At 42.3% G+C, this 18274-nt stretch overlaps 1 protein-coding gene across 4 annotated transcripts in view; it reads left to right on the top strand.

The window, feature by feature from the left end:
- GRB10 (growth factor receptor bound protein 10) overlaps positions 1-18274 on the top strand; it is a 145439-nt gene that overhangs the window by 109467 nt on the left and 17698 nt on the right. For all 4 annotated transcript variants that reach the window (XM_039714762.1, XM_039714760.1, XM_039714759.1 and 1 more), the window contains 2 exons: positions 11566-11722; positions 17575-17690. In XM_039714762.1, coding sequence (XP_039570696.1) covers positions 11566-11722; positions 17575-17690 — 273 coding nt within the window. The remainder of the gene's footprint in view (positions 1-11565; positions 11723-17574; positions 17691-18274) is intronic.

Genomic DNA, 18274 nt, shown 5'->3' with positions numbered 1-18274 from the left:
AGCTTTGCACTGAAATCTGTTTGATAAGCAGCAGTGGAATATTGATAATGATGTACCTGCAAAGGAGACAGACGTGCGTAGTATGATGGGAAAGACTGGGTGGGGAGGGTGTATTGATGTCAGGGTAAGAGGAGCTGCTCTGGAGTAAGTGTTGGTACAAAGCAGCACTCACATCTCTGCACTGTGACCTGCAGCAGGAGATGCAGGAGCTGACATGTTAATCTTCAGGAGCAGGCTGAAGAGAGGAGCTGCAAGAAAGGAAGCATGGAGCAGTTTGTGATACTTCAAATCAGGCCGCTGAGAACTGGGGAGAACATAAGAGGGGAGAGGCTATTACTGTTCATCCACTCTGTGGCCACAGGTCCTTTAAAGCAACTTGTGTGTGTGCCTGCTGAATGTCTTACTTATTGTCGCTTTAGCAAAGTAACCTTCTTTTTAAAAGTTGGCATAAATGCTGCAGACTTCAATCCATATAATACAATCTATAATGAGCTAACTACTTCACTTTTGAGCCACTGCTGCTCCAGGAATTAATGCCTGGAAACCTCAGTACATGTAGATGATAGGGGAGAGCTGGAGGACATTGTTGTGAGTAGGATTGTATAGAGGACCATTTAGTTGCCTTTGTTTCTCAGCTTTTGGTAAAAACCGGTTGATTCCTTTCAGTTCATAATAGGCTGAATACCAAGCTGTTTCTATAATGTCATGGATTGCTTGTTCGGCATCCTTTTAATTAGTGACATTTTATTTAGTCCAAATTAAATATGCCAGATGTAGCTGATTTAGTGGCTAACAATGATGAGTGAGGGGAGGGAGAGCTAACATATAGCCGTCTGTTCTCAGGGAAGTTTGGTTTTTTTTGTTTTTTTTTCCTTTTAATTTTTTTTTATTTCTAGTTCCACAGGAGAAGTTGGAGTGGTAACCATGGCAGCAGGGAATTTGTCCCTGCAAGCTAAGCAAATGGTTGGGTTGTGTGGGGTTTTTTTGTGTTTGTTTTTTTGTTTGTGGTGTCCCTATTTGGAGGAAGGGGTGTGCAAAGTGGTCTCAAGCAAGCCCTGGAGAGGGAGCTTGGAAACAGATAAGTTGGAGATGCTTGCTGTGGACTTAAACTCGAGAGCTGATCTTCCTCTAGTGTGCCCTGATGGATGGGTGCAGCAGTGAAGCAGAGCAGTGAGAGATATGAAAAATTTCTTGGTACCTTGGATCTCTACATGAAGTGTTTTGGGATGGTGTAATTAGACACTGTATGCTAATAAATCTCTTGTATTATTGTTTTTGGATTTATGCCAATATTTTTCTCACTTTTTTCCACTGAAAATGAAAAATTCTTAGCAGATTGGAAGAGAGTGAGATTTGCATGGGGTTAGCTGCATCAGCCCTGGAAACTTTTGCTGTATCACACCATTATTTTCCTCTGATACTTTAATCTACCAAAAATTAAACAGCAGAGCAGTTTCATGAAACAGTTTTCTTCCTATCAGAGAAATCACTAAAATGAAAATTGCACATGCCTTGGGGAGAGGATAACATAAGCTTGCTTCTTCCATTGACATAACTTTTCCTGGGTGAAGATCTGCAGGGGGTTAATTCTGGCCGCACAATCGATGCTTACACAGTTGCGCAGAAATCCCCTCCCCGCCCAATGAGAGCAGCTCTGTTAACAGCATTTATTATGTGCATGTGATAAACTGACCCATAAAACATCCTGAACATTGCAGGCAGCAACAATTAGCTGATATTCACTGCTTGGAATCGCCGGCTTCCAGAGCCGGTAGCTTGGGAGACGGGAAGTTAAGCAATATTGCTGAATACTGTACGGCATGGAGGCAGCTGATGGCACGGCTGGGCATTAGGGATGCTCTGCCATGCTGCTGGAGTTAAGCCTGTCACCCTCTCCTTGTAAAGCACCCTGCTGCTGCTGCCAGAGCAGTGCAAACTCAGCCCGCTTGGAAAAACCGATTGTGAGTTGTGCCCGATGCTGTTAGAGGGCAGGAAATTTGTATTTCCAAGTGTGCTTGAGCTTTTGGGATTTTCAGTGCATGGAAGCCATTGTGCTGTAAATTTCATAGGGTGTTTATTCTTTAAATGGTCATCACTCCTTGAGTGCCTGCAGGTTCCGGCCAGTTTTCCTAAGGAGTCTTTTCTTCATGTTTTCCTTTTTTTTTTCCAGTAACTTCCGTTATCTTTTTCACTGTTCTAAGTTGTTCTCATCTTCCTATTTTCACACTTAGGTTGGTTGTAGTCCTTGTATTTTGTCTCCATGTGGCATATCATGCTTGATTCTCCTCTTATCAAGCTTTGCATGTTGAATTCATAGAGATTTTTCTTTAAAAGTTTCTTTTGTTTTGCTTTCTAGCTTCCCCCTCTCTCCTGGCATCTTTGGTGTAACTTCCTATTCGGGGATGTCATTGCTTCATCAGGATGTGTGTGTCCATGTGTGTGTGTGAGAAATAAAGGAACTCTTGTAAAGATAGATAATTGATTTCTTTTTTCTTTTTAATCTAGTGCACTGCTGTGTCTGTTTCTGAAAACTCTTTTCATGCTGCTGAAGTCAATGCTAGCCTGTCTAGGAGCTGGGGCTTCAGCTAAGAACTTGTTTTCATTAATTTTTTTTAATTCATTTTATCCCTCAGGGATGCAGAGGAATCCTTAGGAACTGTGCTCTTGCAAGCCCTGGGGAACAGATTCACAAGTCCTTAAATCCTTGACTTTTTCGCTCCTTGTGATTACTTTTTTGGGAGGTTGGAGGAAGACACAGGAGTGGGAAGAGGGTCTATCTTTGTCTTACCCTGTATTGCATTCTAAGTTTAATTTCTGTTCAGCCCTATGTCTTAATGCTTGCTTAGATTCCTCTGCTACCAGACTAGGTAAATTGGATTGCATTTGCTCAAGACAAATTTCATAACTATTGGTTCCTAAAATAGTTTGTTTTGTTGTGTCTGGACATTCCAAATACATTTTATTTGGCATTGCCCCCTATTATTGGGCTGCTGTTTTTGTTCTGTTTCTGTTATTACATCAACCACAATCAAAATCCCAAGGTCCCATTTTATCACGTAAGAGCCAATCACCACCCAAAGGTTTTCCCATGCATTAAAAATGCATACATTTTCAAATACCAATCCTCACTCTCCAAAGACATCTTTGAAAGCAGGCTCTGGTCCCTTTCCAACTAATATGTGGCTGGACCTGTACATGTAAATAGCACGCTGGGGCCCGGTCTAGGTGTGTGCACAGTGCTTAAAGGTGTTCCTGTTGTCTGCTCTGCAACCTCTCTGCTCCTCTCTCCTGAGAAAAACATGCAAGGGAACGGGGGGGTTGTGGCCTACCCACACAGAAGTTCTGCTTGGATAATTGTAAATCAAAGTGAGAAGCCAACTGCACATTGCCGGGCCCTGTGCTAGAATCAGTTTTTGGCTCATAGGGTGCCTGGGCCCTAGATGATAAGGGCCTCAGCTGCTGTTGTCACAGTGTTCTACTGGGAAAGAAGGAGCCATCCAAGTCTTGGGGACCTGTACCATTTTCCTAAATCCAGTGGGAAGCTGTTCCCTGGAGCCTTGTTGCACCTTCTGCCAAGCTTCAAATTAATGTGGTTCTTGTGGTTGGAAGCCTGTGCGGCAAGGAAGATGTGGTAACAATTCCTTCTCTACAGAGTAATTTATAATGGCAAAGCAATTTAAAATACTCGGTAACTAGCTTGGTTACTTAAGGATTTAATCAAGAAATTATTATGGTTTTTCTTTATATTGCCCTTTCTAAGGTTGTTAAGGATTTAAATTGTGTTTGTAAGAAGTTTTGTACTAAACCTTGCTCTTGGAGCAAATTCAGATAATAAATAATGCATTCTGTAAGCACAGCTGAGGAGAATTGGAAGCTATCTAGGGATAAATTGCACAATAAAATATATGAAAGGTAAAGGTTAATGCCAGCAAAATAATTTAATGCCTTTCATTACATAATCAAAGGAGTGTAACAGTGTCTGTAACTGTCTTTTTTAATGTATGTAAAGGATCTTGAAACCAGAAAGGATTTTTGCATAAAAAGCAATTGCTGTTAGGAGGAGCTGTGTGGAGAGAAGGGAGCACATTTACAGACTTACAGTCAAAACTAACAGAAAATACTGGAACAGTCTGGACCCCCAGATCCAGAACTGAGTGAGCTGTTGTTGCTCTCCCTTCCTGATGGTGTAGACTGTCGAAGCCTGTACAAACTGCTTCCCAAGCCTTCTCTCTTTCAGCATTCTGCAAATACCCTGAAGCTTCAGCAAAATTCATAAAAGGCCTATTGTTACTCTTAGAAGGATTGAAAAAGTCTTTCTCCTTTCTTTTACCTAAAAATGAGAGGCAAATGAGGAATTGAGTGGGAAGATGTGAAAATGTCAAACAGGTCAAATGATCTATCTGAACATCTGAACATTAAACCAAAGTGGGAAAGAGTTGAAACAGCTTTTGGGAATACTGTCACAAAATTGATGTGTTGTCTGTATGTAGGTATGTATCATTTAAAACTGCATTCCGCTATTTATTTTTAAAATATGGAAATTACAGGGTAGCAGCTTACAGTTTCCAAACCTTCAGCCTCTAAGTATGTGCACACACATTGAAATAAATCTTTTGTTCATGCAGGCAGTGGTTATGACTTGAAAATGTGCTCTGCACAGTTGTATATAAATAGCTGAGATTTTTGAAGATGCTTCAATGCAGTTGCTGTACGATACTAAACCTATTCAGAGAGAAATACTTTTAGATTTGAGAAATGCTTTAAATTTTGAGAAGATAGAAGCAGATAATTCAGTGCCCGCAGAAAAAAATAATTATTTTCACATGCAGTTTTGAATTAGAGGAGGAAAAGCTTTGGCTTGTTACTACAATACTTCTGTTTCAAAGTTTAGCAGTACCCCAAATGTGCTCATTGTATATGTTCCTTTAAACATGCTTTGTATACATGCAACATAACACACTTTGCTTATATCTTTAAGCTCAAATGTCAACAATTGCAGTGTGTAATTGTGCTAGTTTTGACTGGGGTAGAGTCAGTTTTCTTCATAGTAGCTGGTATGGGGCCATGTTTCGGATTTATGATGAAAGCAGTGTTGATGATTCCAGAGATGTTTTAGTCACTGCTCAGCAGGGCTTACAGAGCCAAGGTCTTTTCTGGTCCTCACCGTATCCCTCCAGCAAGGAGGGGAATGGAACACAAGAAGCTTAAGGGGACACAGTTGGTGCAGCTGACTCCAACTAACCCCGGGGAAATCCTGCACCATTTGGTATCATACTTGGCCTATGGAGCTGGGGGAAGAAGAAGGATGGGGCAAGGGGGGAACATTTGAAGTGATGGTTTTTATCTTCCCAAATCACCATTACTCATGATGTGCTTTTCTGGTGATGGCTGAACGCCTGCCTGCCCATGCAAAGTGGGGAATGAATTTCATGTTTTGCTTTGCTCATGTGCATGGCTTTTGCTTTCCTGATCAAACTGTCTTTGTCTCAGCCCATCACTTTTCTAACATTATTCCCTCCAATTCTCCCCCCCACCCCACTGGGGGCAGTAAATGAGCAGCTGTGTGGGGCTGAGCTGCTGGCTGGGGTTAAACCATGCTGTAAACAGTGCAGAGAGATGTTTGCTTGATTAGTCACCACGGTGGCCTGAATTCAGCCAACGGCCAACGTGGCTTACAGCATCCATCTTAAGTCCAGAATCAAGAGCCTTTGTCATGTGCTTTAGACAGTAAGTTGCTCCATCTCTCTGCCTTAGTTTCACAAGGAATGTAACTCTCCAGAATTACCGGGTGCATGTGTGACTGGGTGTTCATGGGTTCAGGAGAGCTAACCTTCCGAATACCAGTGCTGACTTGAACCCAGCACTAATCCTGCCCTGCCCATCCCTGTGATTCCCAAAATCTCTCTTGCTGGTACAACCCTCCTGGGGTTTATGACTTCAGTACTGGTTTTGATAAGCACTGAACATAAGATGACATTATGATTCCCCTTCAGGTCAGGTTATTCCTCCAACCCTTGGAAATGGGTTTAAAATTCAGTAGCCCAGTGAAGGGGGACAGAATGAGCATTTTGAAACACGGCCAACTAAAGCAGGGTTTGTGGGATTTTGTTTTGAGGTTACTGTTCTGAATATGAAAGTCATAGACTAAGATCTTGATCGTACAGCAGTTGTTCTCATTTGTTGTTCATAGGCTTTTAAATGTGTACCTAAATATAGTGTATGCCAGAGGAGAGAGTTAATGTTGCTATGAGAACCTTAACCTCAGCATTTCCAAGGGTTTTATGTGTATATGTAGGGGGGAAAAAAGCAATGATCAAATACCTCACAGGATTTTTTCTTTTATAAGGAAGTACTTATCTGATGCCTTGTGTGTAAGTGATCTTATCCACATTGTATTGCTGTTACCACTGCTGTTTGTCTGAAGGGCTATTTTCCTGCATGAGCAGTGCAACAGAGAAGGCAAAAAGAGCCATAGGGTTGACCTATATATTTATTTCATTGCAGCAGTTGAATTTTCCATGTCTTATAAAGCTGCCTTAATGCTACTAGGCAAGTAAAGGGGGACTGGCTGGTGCTTCAGCATGTAGATGTGGCTGACTGGGTTCTTTGCCTGTCAGGTGTGCACAGAGCGTGCTTAGAGGCCTTTCTTTTTCAAAGGTTTGTAACTTCAGGAAGCAAAACCTTCCTTTATTTGTTGCTTTTTCAACCAGGCAAATAGCAGTTCAAGGGTAGCCTGCAGGCTGAGCTTGAGTCTTCAGCAGCTTTGTGTTGTCTGGTCCTAATTGAAAGATTCCTCATTCCTCCAGTGATTGACTCTGCTCTTGTGAGCTGATAAGCTTTGATTATTAAAAGCTTTTAGAAAAAAGATATCATCAAAACAGGGTTCCAGTGAAAACAGCAAGTACCTGCCTAGTACACAGGTGCCTTCTGCAGTAAATAGCGCTTCTGGTTGCACAGATTTCAGTTCCATTTTCCTTCTATGTACCTCACTGATTGTATGATTATCATGTCTGAGCAGTCTGGATGAGTGAAAGTGGGGGATGGAAGTCAAAACTTGCTGGACTGATTTTCTGTTTATGCAGCTCTTAATAATGACTTTTCAGTGTACTTTAATAGCTTTCTGTGAGGTCTCTGATCTACATCTCTTATAAAGGGAAACTCTAAAAGAACTAGTGTACTGAAACCTTTGATCTATTAGATTTCAGTCAGAGGGCCTTCTGATAACTGGTGCTTCCTTCTTCTGTTTGGAGTCATAACCCAGTATAACATGGGTTGGTCTGCACCGATATAAATTACGCTGTTTAATTTCAGATTGTAGAATGCAAATTTAGATCTGTTTCCCACTGAAGATTATTAGCATAACATTATGTAAAGGAGTGAATTTCTGTGATCATTGTGTATAGTATAGGTTTTGTTTTGAAGAAAAAGGAAAGAAATAACATGAGAAATGGAGAAGAATTGATGTGACCATCACATGACTGTTTGGGTTTTCTGGTTTTTGTTGTTGTTTGTTTTTCCCTTCACATTCCTAAAATATTTGCATTACTTGATACACACAAAATACTGAGCAAGGTTGAGGAACTGAGGCTGGAAGATGAAAGAGCCATGAAGATACTCAAGATATGCGACCCATTATATGAAACCTCTGAAGTGATGAATATTAATGTTCTTTTAAATTTTTAATTTTTAAAGTCTTTTTCGTCTTTAGAAAAAAGAAAAGAAAAGCTTGGGGGAAGACTTCTTCCCAGAACAATGGTGCAGTCTGTTATCTGCTCCTTTGCGCTGTAAAGCACTGAATGTTCAGCCAATATAGTGCTCTGGTTGGCTTAGCATTCTTAACCTTAATTTTGAATAGAAGGTGCCTTGTGCTGCTGACGTAATTAGGGCCTTTTGTAAATCACTGTTGCAGGCAGTCTGCTGTTGCATTTCACTGCATTTCTCAGAGGGATGCAGTGCAAAAGTGTCAGACTAACTTTTTGAACCTCTCATCAGGCTAAGTGTTTTCATTATTGGAGTATTTTATTCGAGTGAATCTTGCTTAGTTTTCCTTTGTAGATAATAAGCCCTAAAACAGTTTTGGAAATGAAACAGTGTTTCTGCTGGATGAAGTTTGAATAGGGAGCCCTTAAAGTGGGAGGTGCTTCCTTAGGAAGAAAGAGAGAAAAAGGAAAAGTGAGAGAGTTGGATATGACCAATTGACTTTAAATTCAGTTCCCTCTGTGATACAGAAATACTGTTATCTGTGTCTTCTGTCACATAAATTCATGTCAGAAAGTTAGAGGTCGTCAAGCTGGTTTCGTATTTGTGGTTATACTTCATAACTCTGCAGCATTGTTTGGAGGCATAAAATCCCCTTACCTTCCATGTAAGCCTCTTAGGGGCTGTTGCACTCTTGCCTCTGCAGAGGCACAGGGTTTTATCTCACTTCTGCCTCTCTCCTGTCCCCTGGGGCAGGGTTCAGTGCAGGCCATTACATCCCCTCCTGATGCAGTGTTTTATATCTGTGATGTCAGTGTGATACATGGCCTTGCACTGTCCTTGATGGCAAACACAGCACTATTAATAGTCAGTGAAGTTGACTTGCTCACCGCTGCATTCACGCTGCCCATCCATTGCACTTCAGACCCTGGAGTGCCTTAAGGGCCCTGTTAACACCCCAAGGGCTGACTGGTCCCATAAATGAACATATCCATGTTTGTAACCCAACTCCCATAGTGGCTGTGGTGTGGGGATCGTGGGTGCTGCCTCCAGGGCCTGGCTCTCCTGAGGAGGGAACATGGCATTACAGTAGTAGTGCACCAAACTGCTGTGTTGGGTAGTTTGAAATGCTGGGTACTTCAGGGGGGCTGGCATCAGCATCAACATCACTTCAGATTCTGGGCAAGGAGGGGGAGGGTGGGACACGTACCCCTGACTACCCCTGACCCCTTTACTTCACACTGAGACAGCACAGCATGAATGAGCATAAAAGACAGCTGCAGCTTTCTTCCAGTGGCCACAGGGCATTAAGGCTTTCCATGCTTGGGAGCAAAGCGTGGTGGTTGTCTTTACACTCTCTTCCACCTGCACGGGCTGGAGAGGCACCCTCAGCAAAAGAGCTTTGCCTTTCTTCTGGGACTTGGCACTGACAGTGATCAGGTGCTGTCTGTACCACTGCCTTGTTCCCAGCAGGAAAGGAAAAGAGGCGGGGTTTGTCCTCCAGGTGTTGCGAAAGTGGCGATTGCTGTGGCGTATTCCTGATTCGGGCTCCCCTGTGAAAGCTGAGGCAGAGAGCAGAGGGCTGTGCTTCTCGTGACTAATGAATGAATGATGTCACCAGGTTGGTTCCCGAGGCAGGAAATGCATCCAAAACAGTTTAGTTTCAATACAGAAAGTGCAGTTACGTGCAGAGTAAGCTCAAAGTAGAAAGGAATTCTTTCACCACCAACTTTTTGGTCCAATCTATGGCTATACTGTAAAAAGTAGAAGAAAAAAAAAAAATCAAGCGGGTATTAGTCCCTGCCGTTCCCCACTAAAACAAACAAAATAGCTACTTTCTGTCTTGCTGCATACTGGCCTTTCGGTGTACTTGCCCATCCTGGGAGGGAGCATGAGAGCTGCGCTCCCCACTAGCACACTGCGGGGTGTCTCGGACATGGATCCGCTCGTGTGGCCCCGTCCCGCGGGCGCGCTGCCCAGCGGCGGAGCGGGCCGGGACCGCTGCGGGTGTGATGCGGGGCTCTGCTGCGACACGGCGCTAGCGACACAACAGAGACTTGCCCGCAGGACAGAAAACGGGGGCACCCCCACGCCCAACAAATTCCTGCGTGTATGAGGATGCCTCTGGCTTGGCTAAGCGTTGGCAGGAGTGCAGCCGTAACATTGCACAGCACGCATGCCTTCCCCAGAGCAACCGGGATTCCCCCTCCTCTCCTTTCCGGAGCCCACTTCTGAAAGAGCTGGCTCATCCCTGCTGTCAGATGAAGCCGTTTCCTGAACGCGCGGGTTTGAGTCACTTAGGCTGGATGAGGCTTTAACTCCTCCCTCACTGGGCTCGAATTTGTGCGTAGCCGGGGCACCGGGCACCGGGGAGCGGGGGCGGCGCCGGCCGTGCTCGCTCGCCGCCGGCGCGGTGGCACCGCCGGGGCCCGGAGCGGAGCCGGACCGGGCCGGGCGGGGAGCGGCGGCGGAGAAGTTCAAGTGCCCAAGTTGCAGGCGATGACATCAGCCGGGCTGCGGGCGGGACCGGCACCGGCGCCGGGGCAGCAGCACACGCGTGCCGGGCTCCCCGCACCCCGCCCCGCCGCCGCCCCAGGGGTCTCGAGCGCCCCGAGGTCGTCATAAAATCCCCACATTTCCTTTGTAATTCCTTTTTTTTTCTTGGGGGGTGGGGGAGGCGGGAATAATTTGGAAGTCTGATAGTGTGTGGGAAATGATTACATCAGTCGGAGGGAGGGCTAGGATTGGTCTGCACAGTGTGGTTTGATTCACTACCGCAAAGATTGCGTGTAACCCTTTGAGTGGAGCTCTGGCAGAGTTGTTTCCCTCCCCAGAAACAGTCCCCATAGCAGGGGCTACGTGACAGGTAGGGTACGGCCGCCCGGCACCCCAGGCGCCCAGCCGCAGGCTGCAGAGGGTCGGCGGAGGCAGAGAACTAACTCTCAAGAGGCAATCCCCATTTAAAATGCCATCTTGTTCTTCCGACTGCTGCCTTTTACGTGCCGTTGAGGTAAGATTTTCCATATCGAATTACCCTCTAGGTTTTTGTTAGACTCTCCTTCTCTAGCTAGGATGCGGAGCGTTTTAAACGCGGAGCTGATTTAAATCTGGGACCTGCACATTTGCCCGGAGAAATAATTTTGCGGGAAGTGTCTCTCGCTTGAGCAGAACAATGCAAAGAGGAAAGCATCTGTATAATTCAGGAGGTGGGGGAGAAGGTTCTTGACTTGTTCTCTCATCCCCATTGATATTTAGGATGTGCAGCGTGTGCACATTTGGTTTCAAACTACTTTCAAGCTAGGATCAAAAGAGAAGTCAGGGCAGGGAGAGAAATGTGTGCACTGTGCTAGGTAATTGATTTGCCGGCAAACTGTGAGTGGGACTTCCACACATGAAACAATCAAAAGTTAGTGGGGAACAAGAGAGCCATTTTTAATCTTTGGGGTCTTGGCCTGCTCCTCTGTGAATGTTCAGAGGCCTCCAGTGGGATCGCAATGAAAATTGTGTGTGTTTGACTGGATGTGATTTCTCTCGCCCACTGTTGCCAAAGTATTCTCTCGACATTGTTTCACGTTTGCTTGCCTTACACAGCTTTATACAGAACCTGCTCTCTCACTTTTCCTGTGTACGTGGTCATATTAACCCTGCTGAATCTTTGTTTAGTGCAGGGAGGTGTTGGGGAGGGGGGAGGGGAAATAGGTCTAGGGGGCATCGAGAGAAAGTGTTATAAAGTGAATCATCCATTTCATTTGTCCTGCCGAGGTGCTTGGAACCCTCACACCAAGAGGATGATGCTTTTCTACAGTAGCTGTGTGGTTTGCCTATGTTCAGAGCTGTTGATCTGTAAGTGTACCCTTTATGTTGCAGGATGTAAAAGTCTTTAGTGAAGATGGAACAAGCAAAGTGGTCGAGATTCTAGCAGACATGACAGCCAGGGACCTCTGTCAGCTGCTCGTTTACAAAAGTCATTGTGTGGATGATAACAGCTGGACTCTAGTGGAGCATCACCCTCACCTAGGATTAGGTAGGGAATGGTCAAAGGGGTGGCATGGTTACCTGGGAACATAAAACATGTAATTCATATAAATGTGCTTCCAGACGGAACGTTTTCTTTTCCACTGCTTTTATTTGTACAATTAGCTGAAGTCACATATGTGCTTTCTGTGTATTACAATTTGATGTGTTAAGCGTTTAAGCCTTTATTTAAAAGTCCTTCCCTTATTTCCCATCCTCTGGGTTTTTTTATTATAAGAAGAAAAAGAATTGTCTAATCTTCACGCTGGCGCTTTGTTGCTACCTTGCTGTGTCTGAAGCTATTGCAAATAAACAGCTTAGGCAAATTAAGCTTGATCCTTAGAGTATGGTCCTATGAAACAGCTCAGCTCATCACCAGCTGGGAGACCTGGGTGAACAGACTCAGCCGTACATACCTACAGTAATGCTTATGAAAGCTAGACATGCTGAGGTGGGGGAGGGGGTGGGCTAAACTTGACTTCAGGCAGGGAAAAAATGGTGGCACCACCCGCAAATCCATGGGCAATTTCTGGACCAGAGGTGGTATCTGCTCTCCAGGCAGCAGCTCCTCCACCTGATTGAAATTAAGGTGTCATGGTTACAGTTTCAAGAAGGCAGCAAAAGGAATAGCTGTGGGGAATTAAATAACACCGTGAATTGGTTTAATTACAGTACCTGAAAGTATCTCATGTTATTCAGTCTTGCTTTTCCTGTTATTTTGTGGCACTGATTAGTTACAGGGTTCTGCTGTGCAGCTTGCAACAGCTTATCGCTCAGATAACACTATCTACGATTCTCCATGGAATACAATAACGCTTTAAAAAGTGTAGCATTCGGAGTATTAGACAATATGCTTCATGGGCAATGTTTTTTCTAGAAAACAGAAGAAGGCAAATCATAAGCTGCAATCGCCAACACTGGAATTATGAATGCTATCTGTAGCTAACAGAGGGGGTTTTATGTCTAAAAATGTAATTCAGAACCCTTACGAATAAAAAAAGGAAATTATTTGCTGGAAATGTGATGCTCTAAACCAATACTCTTAAACAATACTAATAAATTCACTGCTCTGCAGACTAACACTTAAAAAAGCCCCAAATAATGTAATTCAGAACCCTTACGAATAAAAAAAGGAAATTATTTGCTGGAAATGTGGTGCTCTAAACCAATACTGTTAAACACTAATAAATTCACTGCTTTGCAGACTAACACTTAAAAAAGCCCCAAACACACAGGATATCCCGATTAGTTAATGTTTTTATTATCTCTCCTAGTGTAGAAATATATGAAAAAATTAACATGAAACACTCACTGGTCTGTGTCTGTGATATACTTTCAATTCTGAGGACATAGGATGAGGTGAAGAATTAAGGTATAAATTACAGAATCTTTATCTCCATAGCTTAATACGCCACATGCACTTCTAAAAACCTTTACAAATATTCAGTTTTATCAATGCTCATTAAACTACCAGGCTCTCTTTTTCTATATTCTCTTTCCCATCATTGCTGATTACCAAGGTATTGTGTAAACAGAAGCCTTCTCCTTTGTAACCAACATCCTTCTCCTGCCAGATTCATTCAATGATGCCACAATTCAGTGTTTGTGACATCACAATAGCTTCCATGGTGACTAATTGTGCTGTCAAACTCTGGTGTGTGACATCTCTGAATGAATCGGGCAGGAGGCTGATTAGGAAATCAAAAGCTTCTGTTTACACACAAATAACTTGGTAATTAACAATGATGGGAAAAGAGCAAGATACTTATCGGGCTGCATTTATATACATGGGGACCTGCCTGCCTTGGACCTCTGTCTCACACTGAAGCACAAAGCAGGCCCCCAGAGAAGCGGGGTGTGCAGGTTGGGGCTTCAGCAGCCACCAAACTTGGTTCCACAGGGACGGCCCCAGGGCTGTCCGCTGTAGGCCATGAAGTAGATCTCTGTGAGAAGTAATGCAGCCTTTGGGGGTGTAAAGCCAACAGACAAAAAAATATTTCAAGAATAAAAAAAATGTAATTATACAGGTTTCACATATTTGAAAGGATGAGGACAGGAAAGGGAATAAATTCGTTCATTTAACAGGAGACAACATCATCCAGTTTATTAAATTTGGCATCTTAATTATATATATTCAATAAACTTTAAATACCAACTGTCCACTAGTTTTGGTTGCAGTTTGAATTTTTCATTATTTGGCTGCTTATTCCTAGCTCCTCTGTAGCTTACATGCTTTCCTGTATTTCGGAGACTGTCAGATCAAGGCAGTAATGTGACTGCAACCTGGATGAAGTTATCATCAGGCACATTATGGTCCGTATTTGCTCCTCTAGATGTAAGATTGCTAGTATAAGTATGAAACAATGGTGAATAAATACATAGTGTGAAGAGAAATATGGTTAAAGAGCAGTCAGAATTGTGTGTTTCTAGAAGACATTATTTCTTATACAATACATCCTTGCTGACATAATGCTCCAGGTGGTAGTCTTGAAGCCCAGCAAAAGAGAGGAGTTCCTTCATTTAGTTCACTCTGGTTTTTTCCTCCCTGTATTTTGCCTAATAGTACTTTCCAAAAGAGCTTTTCTTGCAGAACCAATTCATTGTTTTACTATTGGACAGACTGAGACAAGATGAAATTTTTTAAGCCAGCTTCATATTTATCACGGCATTGGTCTTTGAGGTCCCACTTTGTAGGGAACCCCCACCTCACTGTTTACTTCACACACATAGCCAAGTATATTCCAAATAAAATGTGTGCTTACACATGACTTTAAACACCTATTTGACTGTACAAGATATTGGTGTTCTCACTGGAGGCAGTGATGTGACCATTTGCCATCATACTTTCTTGATTTGACATTTGAAAGTGGTTCCTGCTGCACCATACCAGTAATATCTAAGCACGTTGTAGTCAGTATTTAAGCAGTCTGTGAAATTTGAATTGGTCCCATTATTTCATATGCTACTATAAGTATACCTAACTATATTTATAAATACCACATTTATAAAATGTGGTATTCTCCCTGTATTCTATTCCATACATAACTATCATCCGTTTAGGACAGAGACAGAGATCTATGTATTGGGCATTAACAAAAATAATAATGGTGAAGACATTCACATGATTATATGTGTCTGGACGCTGAAAGAATCCTTCCCTAGCTACACACTTCATTTTTCGAGTTCCAGAATTGACTGTACACCTTACTAAATACAATTCAAGCAGGAGAGAACATAGAGGGCTCTGAAATATGTGAGGGTTAGAAGAAAGCATTTCTGCAGTTTTGTACCTGGATTTTTTTGTTAACGTGTATTGATTTACCTTAATATGAGTGAATTAAAAGTGGAACAGTTAAACACAGTGCTTGCTTAAATGCAAAATCAGTGTGGGCTCTTTGATACAGGGGTCCACCTGTCATTTGTAGTGATTCCCTGATTGGGAATTTTGGGCTATGCCTGTGAGTTCTTCATGATGGAATCCAGCTCCTTTTCCCACCTTGTATCACTGCTACAGTTTAGTAGAAGTTCTGATAATAATGCAGATTAACTTGGGTGGGGTGGAGGAAAAGTCTGTTCCAGGAAGTGTATAGAGGAGACTGAGTGGAGCCTATCAGATAAACTGAAAGGACACATTTCTGGTCACTTCAACAGCAATGCCACTTGAAGACAGACTGACCTCTTGAACTGAACAGGCTGACATCTGTGCTTCTAGTTTTGTAGCAGGAAGCTCAAAGCAGGGCTCAGGCTGAGTTGCTCGTGTGTCAAGTTCATCCCATTGCACCAACCAAGTGCAAATTACCAAGCCCTTCCCAAGTCTATGTACTGCTATGAAGTAATAGCAAACTGACCAGGACTAGCTTCTTTTTTTTACATGCACATGCTATGAAATGCTGCACCTTTTCTCCAAGATGGCTTTGACCATCAAAATGAAAATATAAACATTAAATCAGCAGGAATATCACCACAGAATCTCAGAAGGGTTTTGATATAGTAACAGAATACATCTAGGTCACTTGTCTAAAGCATCTAAGAAACAGGCACTAAGTATATTTACACAAACTAAACATTGAAATACAAAACCAATTCACAAATGTTCATCTATACTTCATTTCCTCAGAACAGAATAAAGAGGTTTTCCCTGACAAGCAATTTTTAATGTGTTAGGAAAGCGAAGACCACAACTTTGGGTGGTGGCAGAACTAGACTGTAACAGGACATGGGATCTTTTGGGGCTCATACAGTGAAAAAGCTTCATACAAATGTAATTAAATGTTTTTTTTTTGGGGAAGTACAATTTAAAAAAATAGGCCCTTCACCCTCATAGGCCCACAGTCTTCACCACAATATGGAGGAGATTTGACTTCACCAATTGCTTAAAAACCATGATAGTAGTGCCAGATTAACAATACCTGAAACTTTATCTGCAAAGCCCCTAGAAATTAGTAGGTTTAGGTGATGAATGATGAGGTGGTGCCAAATGTCTTTTACTAGCAGCCACCCTGTAGCAGTATTGTTGTGCACTTAGTCAAAGAACTACCCTTCAAAGTGGTGTTTCACCTGATGCACTAGGAAACATCTCTTTGTTTGAAAGCAGCCCACTATGGAGGTTTTTCAATGTTAACCCCTTTGAAAACACAATCTGGAGCAAGGCTGGACATCACAAATGCATAGTAAATGCTGAAGTCGTCAATGAGCTGGTGATGACTGACAGCCTAAGTGCAGGAGAAAAAGATCATGGAGTCATTTAGTCATAGGTTAAATTTTCAAAGAACACCACATAATCTGCTGAGTTCAGTAATTCCAGTGATATTCCAGGCCTTGCTCTCTTAGAGATGCCAATGATTGCTTGCTTTCTGTCCTGAAAACACCCCCAGAGAACTTGGGTGGCACCCTGACATTTCTTACTGTAGGAATACAAGGATTGCAGGAACACAAAGTGGGGAAGGGACTCTCCAAACTTCTTTGGTCAGCAGGTCACAGGCATTTTGTTTAAAGTTTTGCAATAGTTATGTTTTGACCTAATTTTTAAATTTTGTATTATATAAGGCATGAAAGCACTGACTAGTTAAAACTTCTGAAAAATACTAAATATTTTCTCAGAAAGTTCTAAGACTTGTCAAGATAATGAGTTCATTAAGTAGTGCACACTCAGTTGCCTTCTTTCGAGTTACTACTTTCAGTAAATTGGGTTTGTTAAGCTATCTGTTCATGCTTTGATGTCCCATTCTTTTGACCAGAGAAGTGGTGGGTTATGGGCAGTTACCTTGTAACCAAATCTAGAGCAGAAAATTGCCCTGTCATGTGTACAAAACATTTGTCTCTGTCAGTATTCCTGTAAAGTAGATCCTGTGACCTCTTTCATAATAAACCCCATTGTCTAGCATCTACAATAAAGGCCTGAAGTTCACCTTGAAATGGACTGATTTTATAGAGTGTGATCAAATACAACACTGTATTTCTGTGATAGTTCAAGACCTAACAGTGGCCTTTCTGTAACTTTTTTCCCCCTTAAACCTGTCCACCTTGCCAGTTCCACAGTACACAACCACTGCCGAAAGAAGAGGTTTGTCTGTATTATTGTAGCTACTGCAAAAAAAAAATAAAAATCTATTGCTTTCTCAAAAGTCTGTGCTTATGAAGCCTTGATATAGGAATTCCTTGAAGAACACTGTCATATAATGTAAACTTTGTAATACATTACAAATTAAAGTATTGCCTTATGGCAATATGGTTTGAGAGTTAGAATGTGTTTTGCTAATTTCTTAAAAGGTAATGGAATTACACTGGGTTGTTTTAACTTCTGTTCTTAGTTGGTCTCACTTCTGGTTGGCTGTGCATTAACATCATGTTCTTTTTCCACAGAGAGGTGCTTGGAAGATCATGAGCTCATAGTTCAAGTTGAATCCACCATGGGAAGTGAAAGTAAATTTTTGTTCAGGAAGAATTACGCAAAATACGAATTTTTCAAAAATCCCATGGTGAGTCTCATTACTTGGTTGTTTACACCACAGAGGGGTGGATTGCAATAACATTGCTGGGCACTGTTATGTCTTAAACATTTATTATAAAAAAAACAGGCAACCAACTGACAGAATTCTTTCCAAAAAAATTTTAACCAATGTTTAAATTCTGTCTACTTTCCTCCTAGCTTAAAAACCTCAAGTGTTTTCAAAATGTTGTTTCAAAATGTCTGTAGTTACATTGGAGAGTGACCAAGACAGGGAAATGTTCATTAGTTCAAGAAAAACAATCAGAAGTGCAATTTACTCATTATTGTCAAAGTTACTTGTTTCAAAGCAAATTCATCACATAACAAGCAGTATCTAAACCTTTTAATTTCTGACTGTAATAATTAATAAAGCACCAAACCCATCTGGGTGACCCCTAAAGCACTTACTCCATACAAGGAATTTCCAGTTTATTGTTAAATATATCGAGCATTTTTCACCTATGGCTCTGCTTTACTAGTGTGCTCTGCCTTCTTTACTGATCACAGTAGCTTGCCCTCTATATCCCCAGTATACTCATGCTTGAAAAGTACTGCATGCCATACCTATTCCTG

Source organism: Passer montanus, unplaced genomic scaffold, assembly GCF_014805655.1.
Source record: "Passer montanus isolate IOZ18808 unplaced genomic scaffold, ASM1480565v1 scaffold31, whole genome shotgun sequence".
In the NCBI taxonomy this organism is placed as follows: domain Eukaryota; kingdom Metazoa; phylum Chordata; class Aves; order Passeriformes; family Passeridae; genus Passer; species Passer montanus.
The sequence above is the reverse complement of the archived record's forward strand: the minus strand, read 5'-3'. Positions and strand labels throughout refer to the sequence as shown.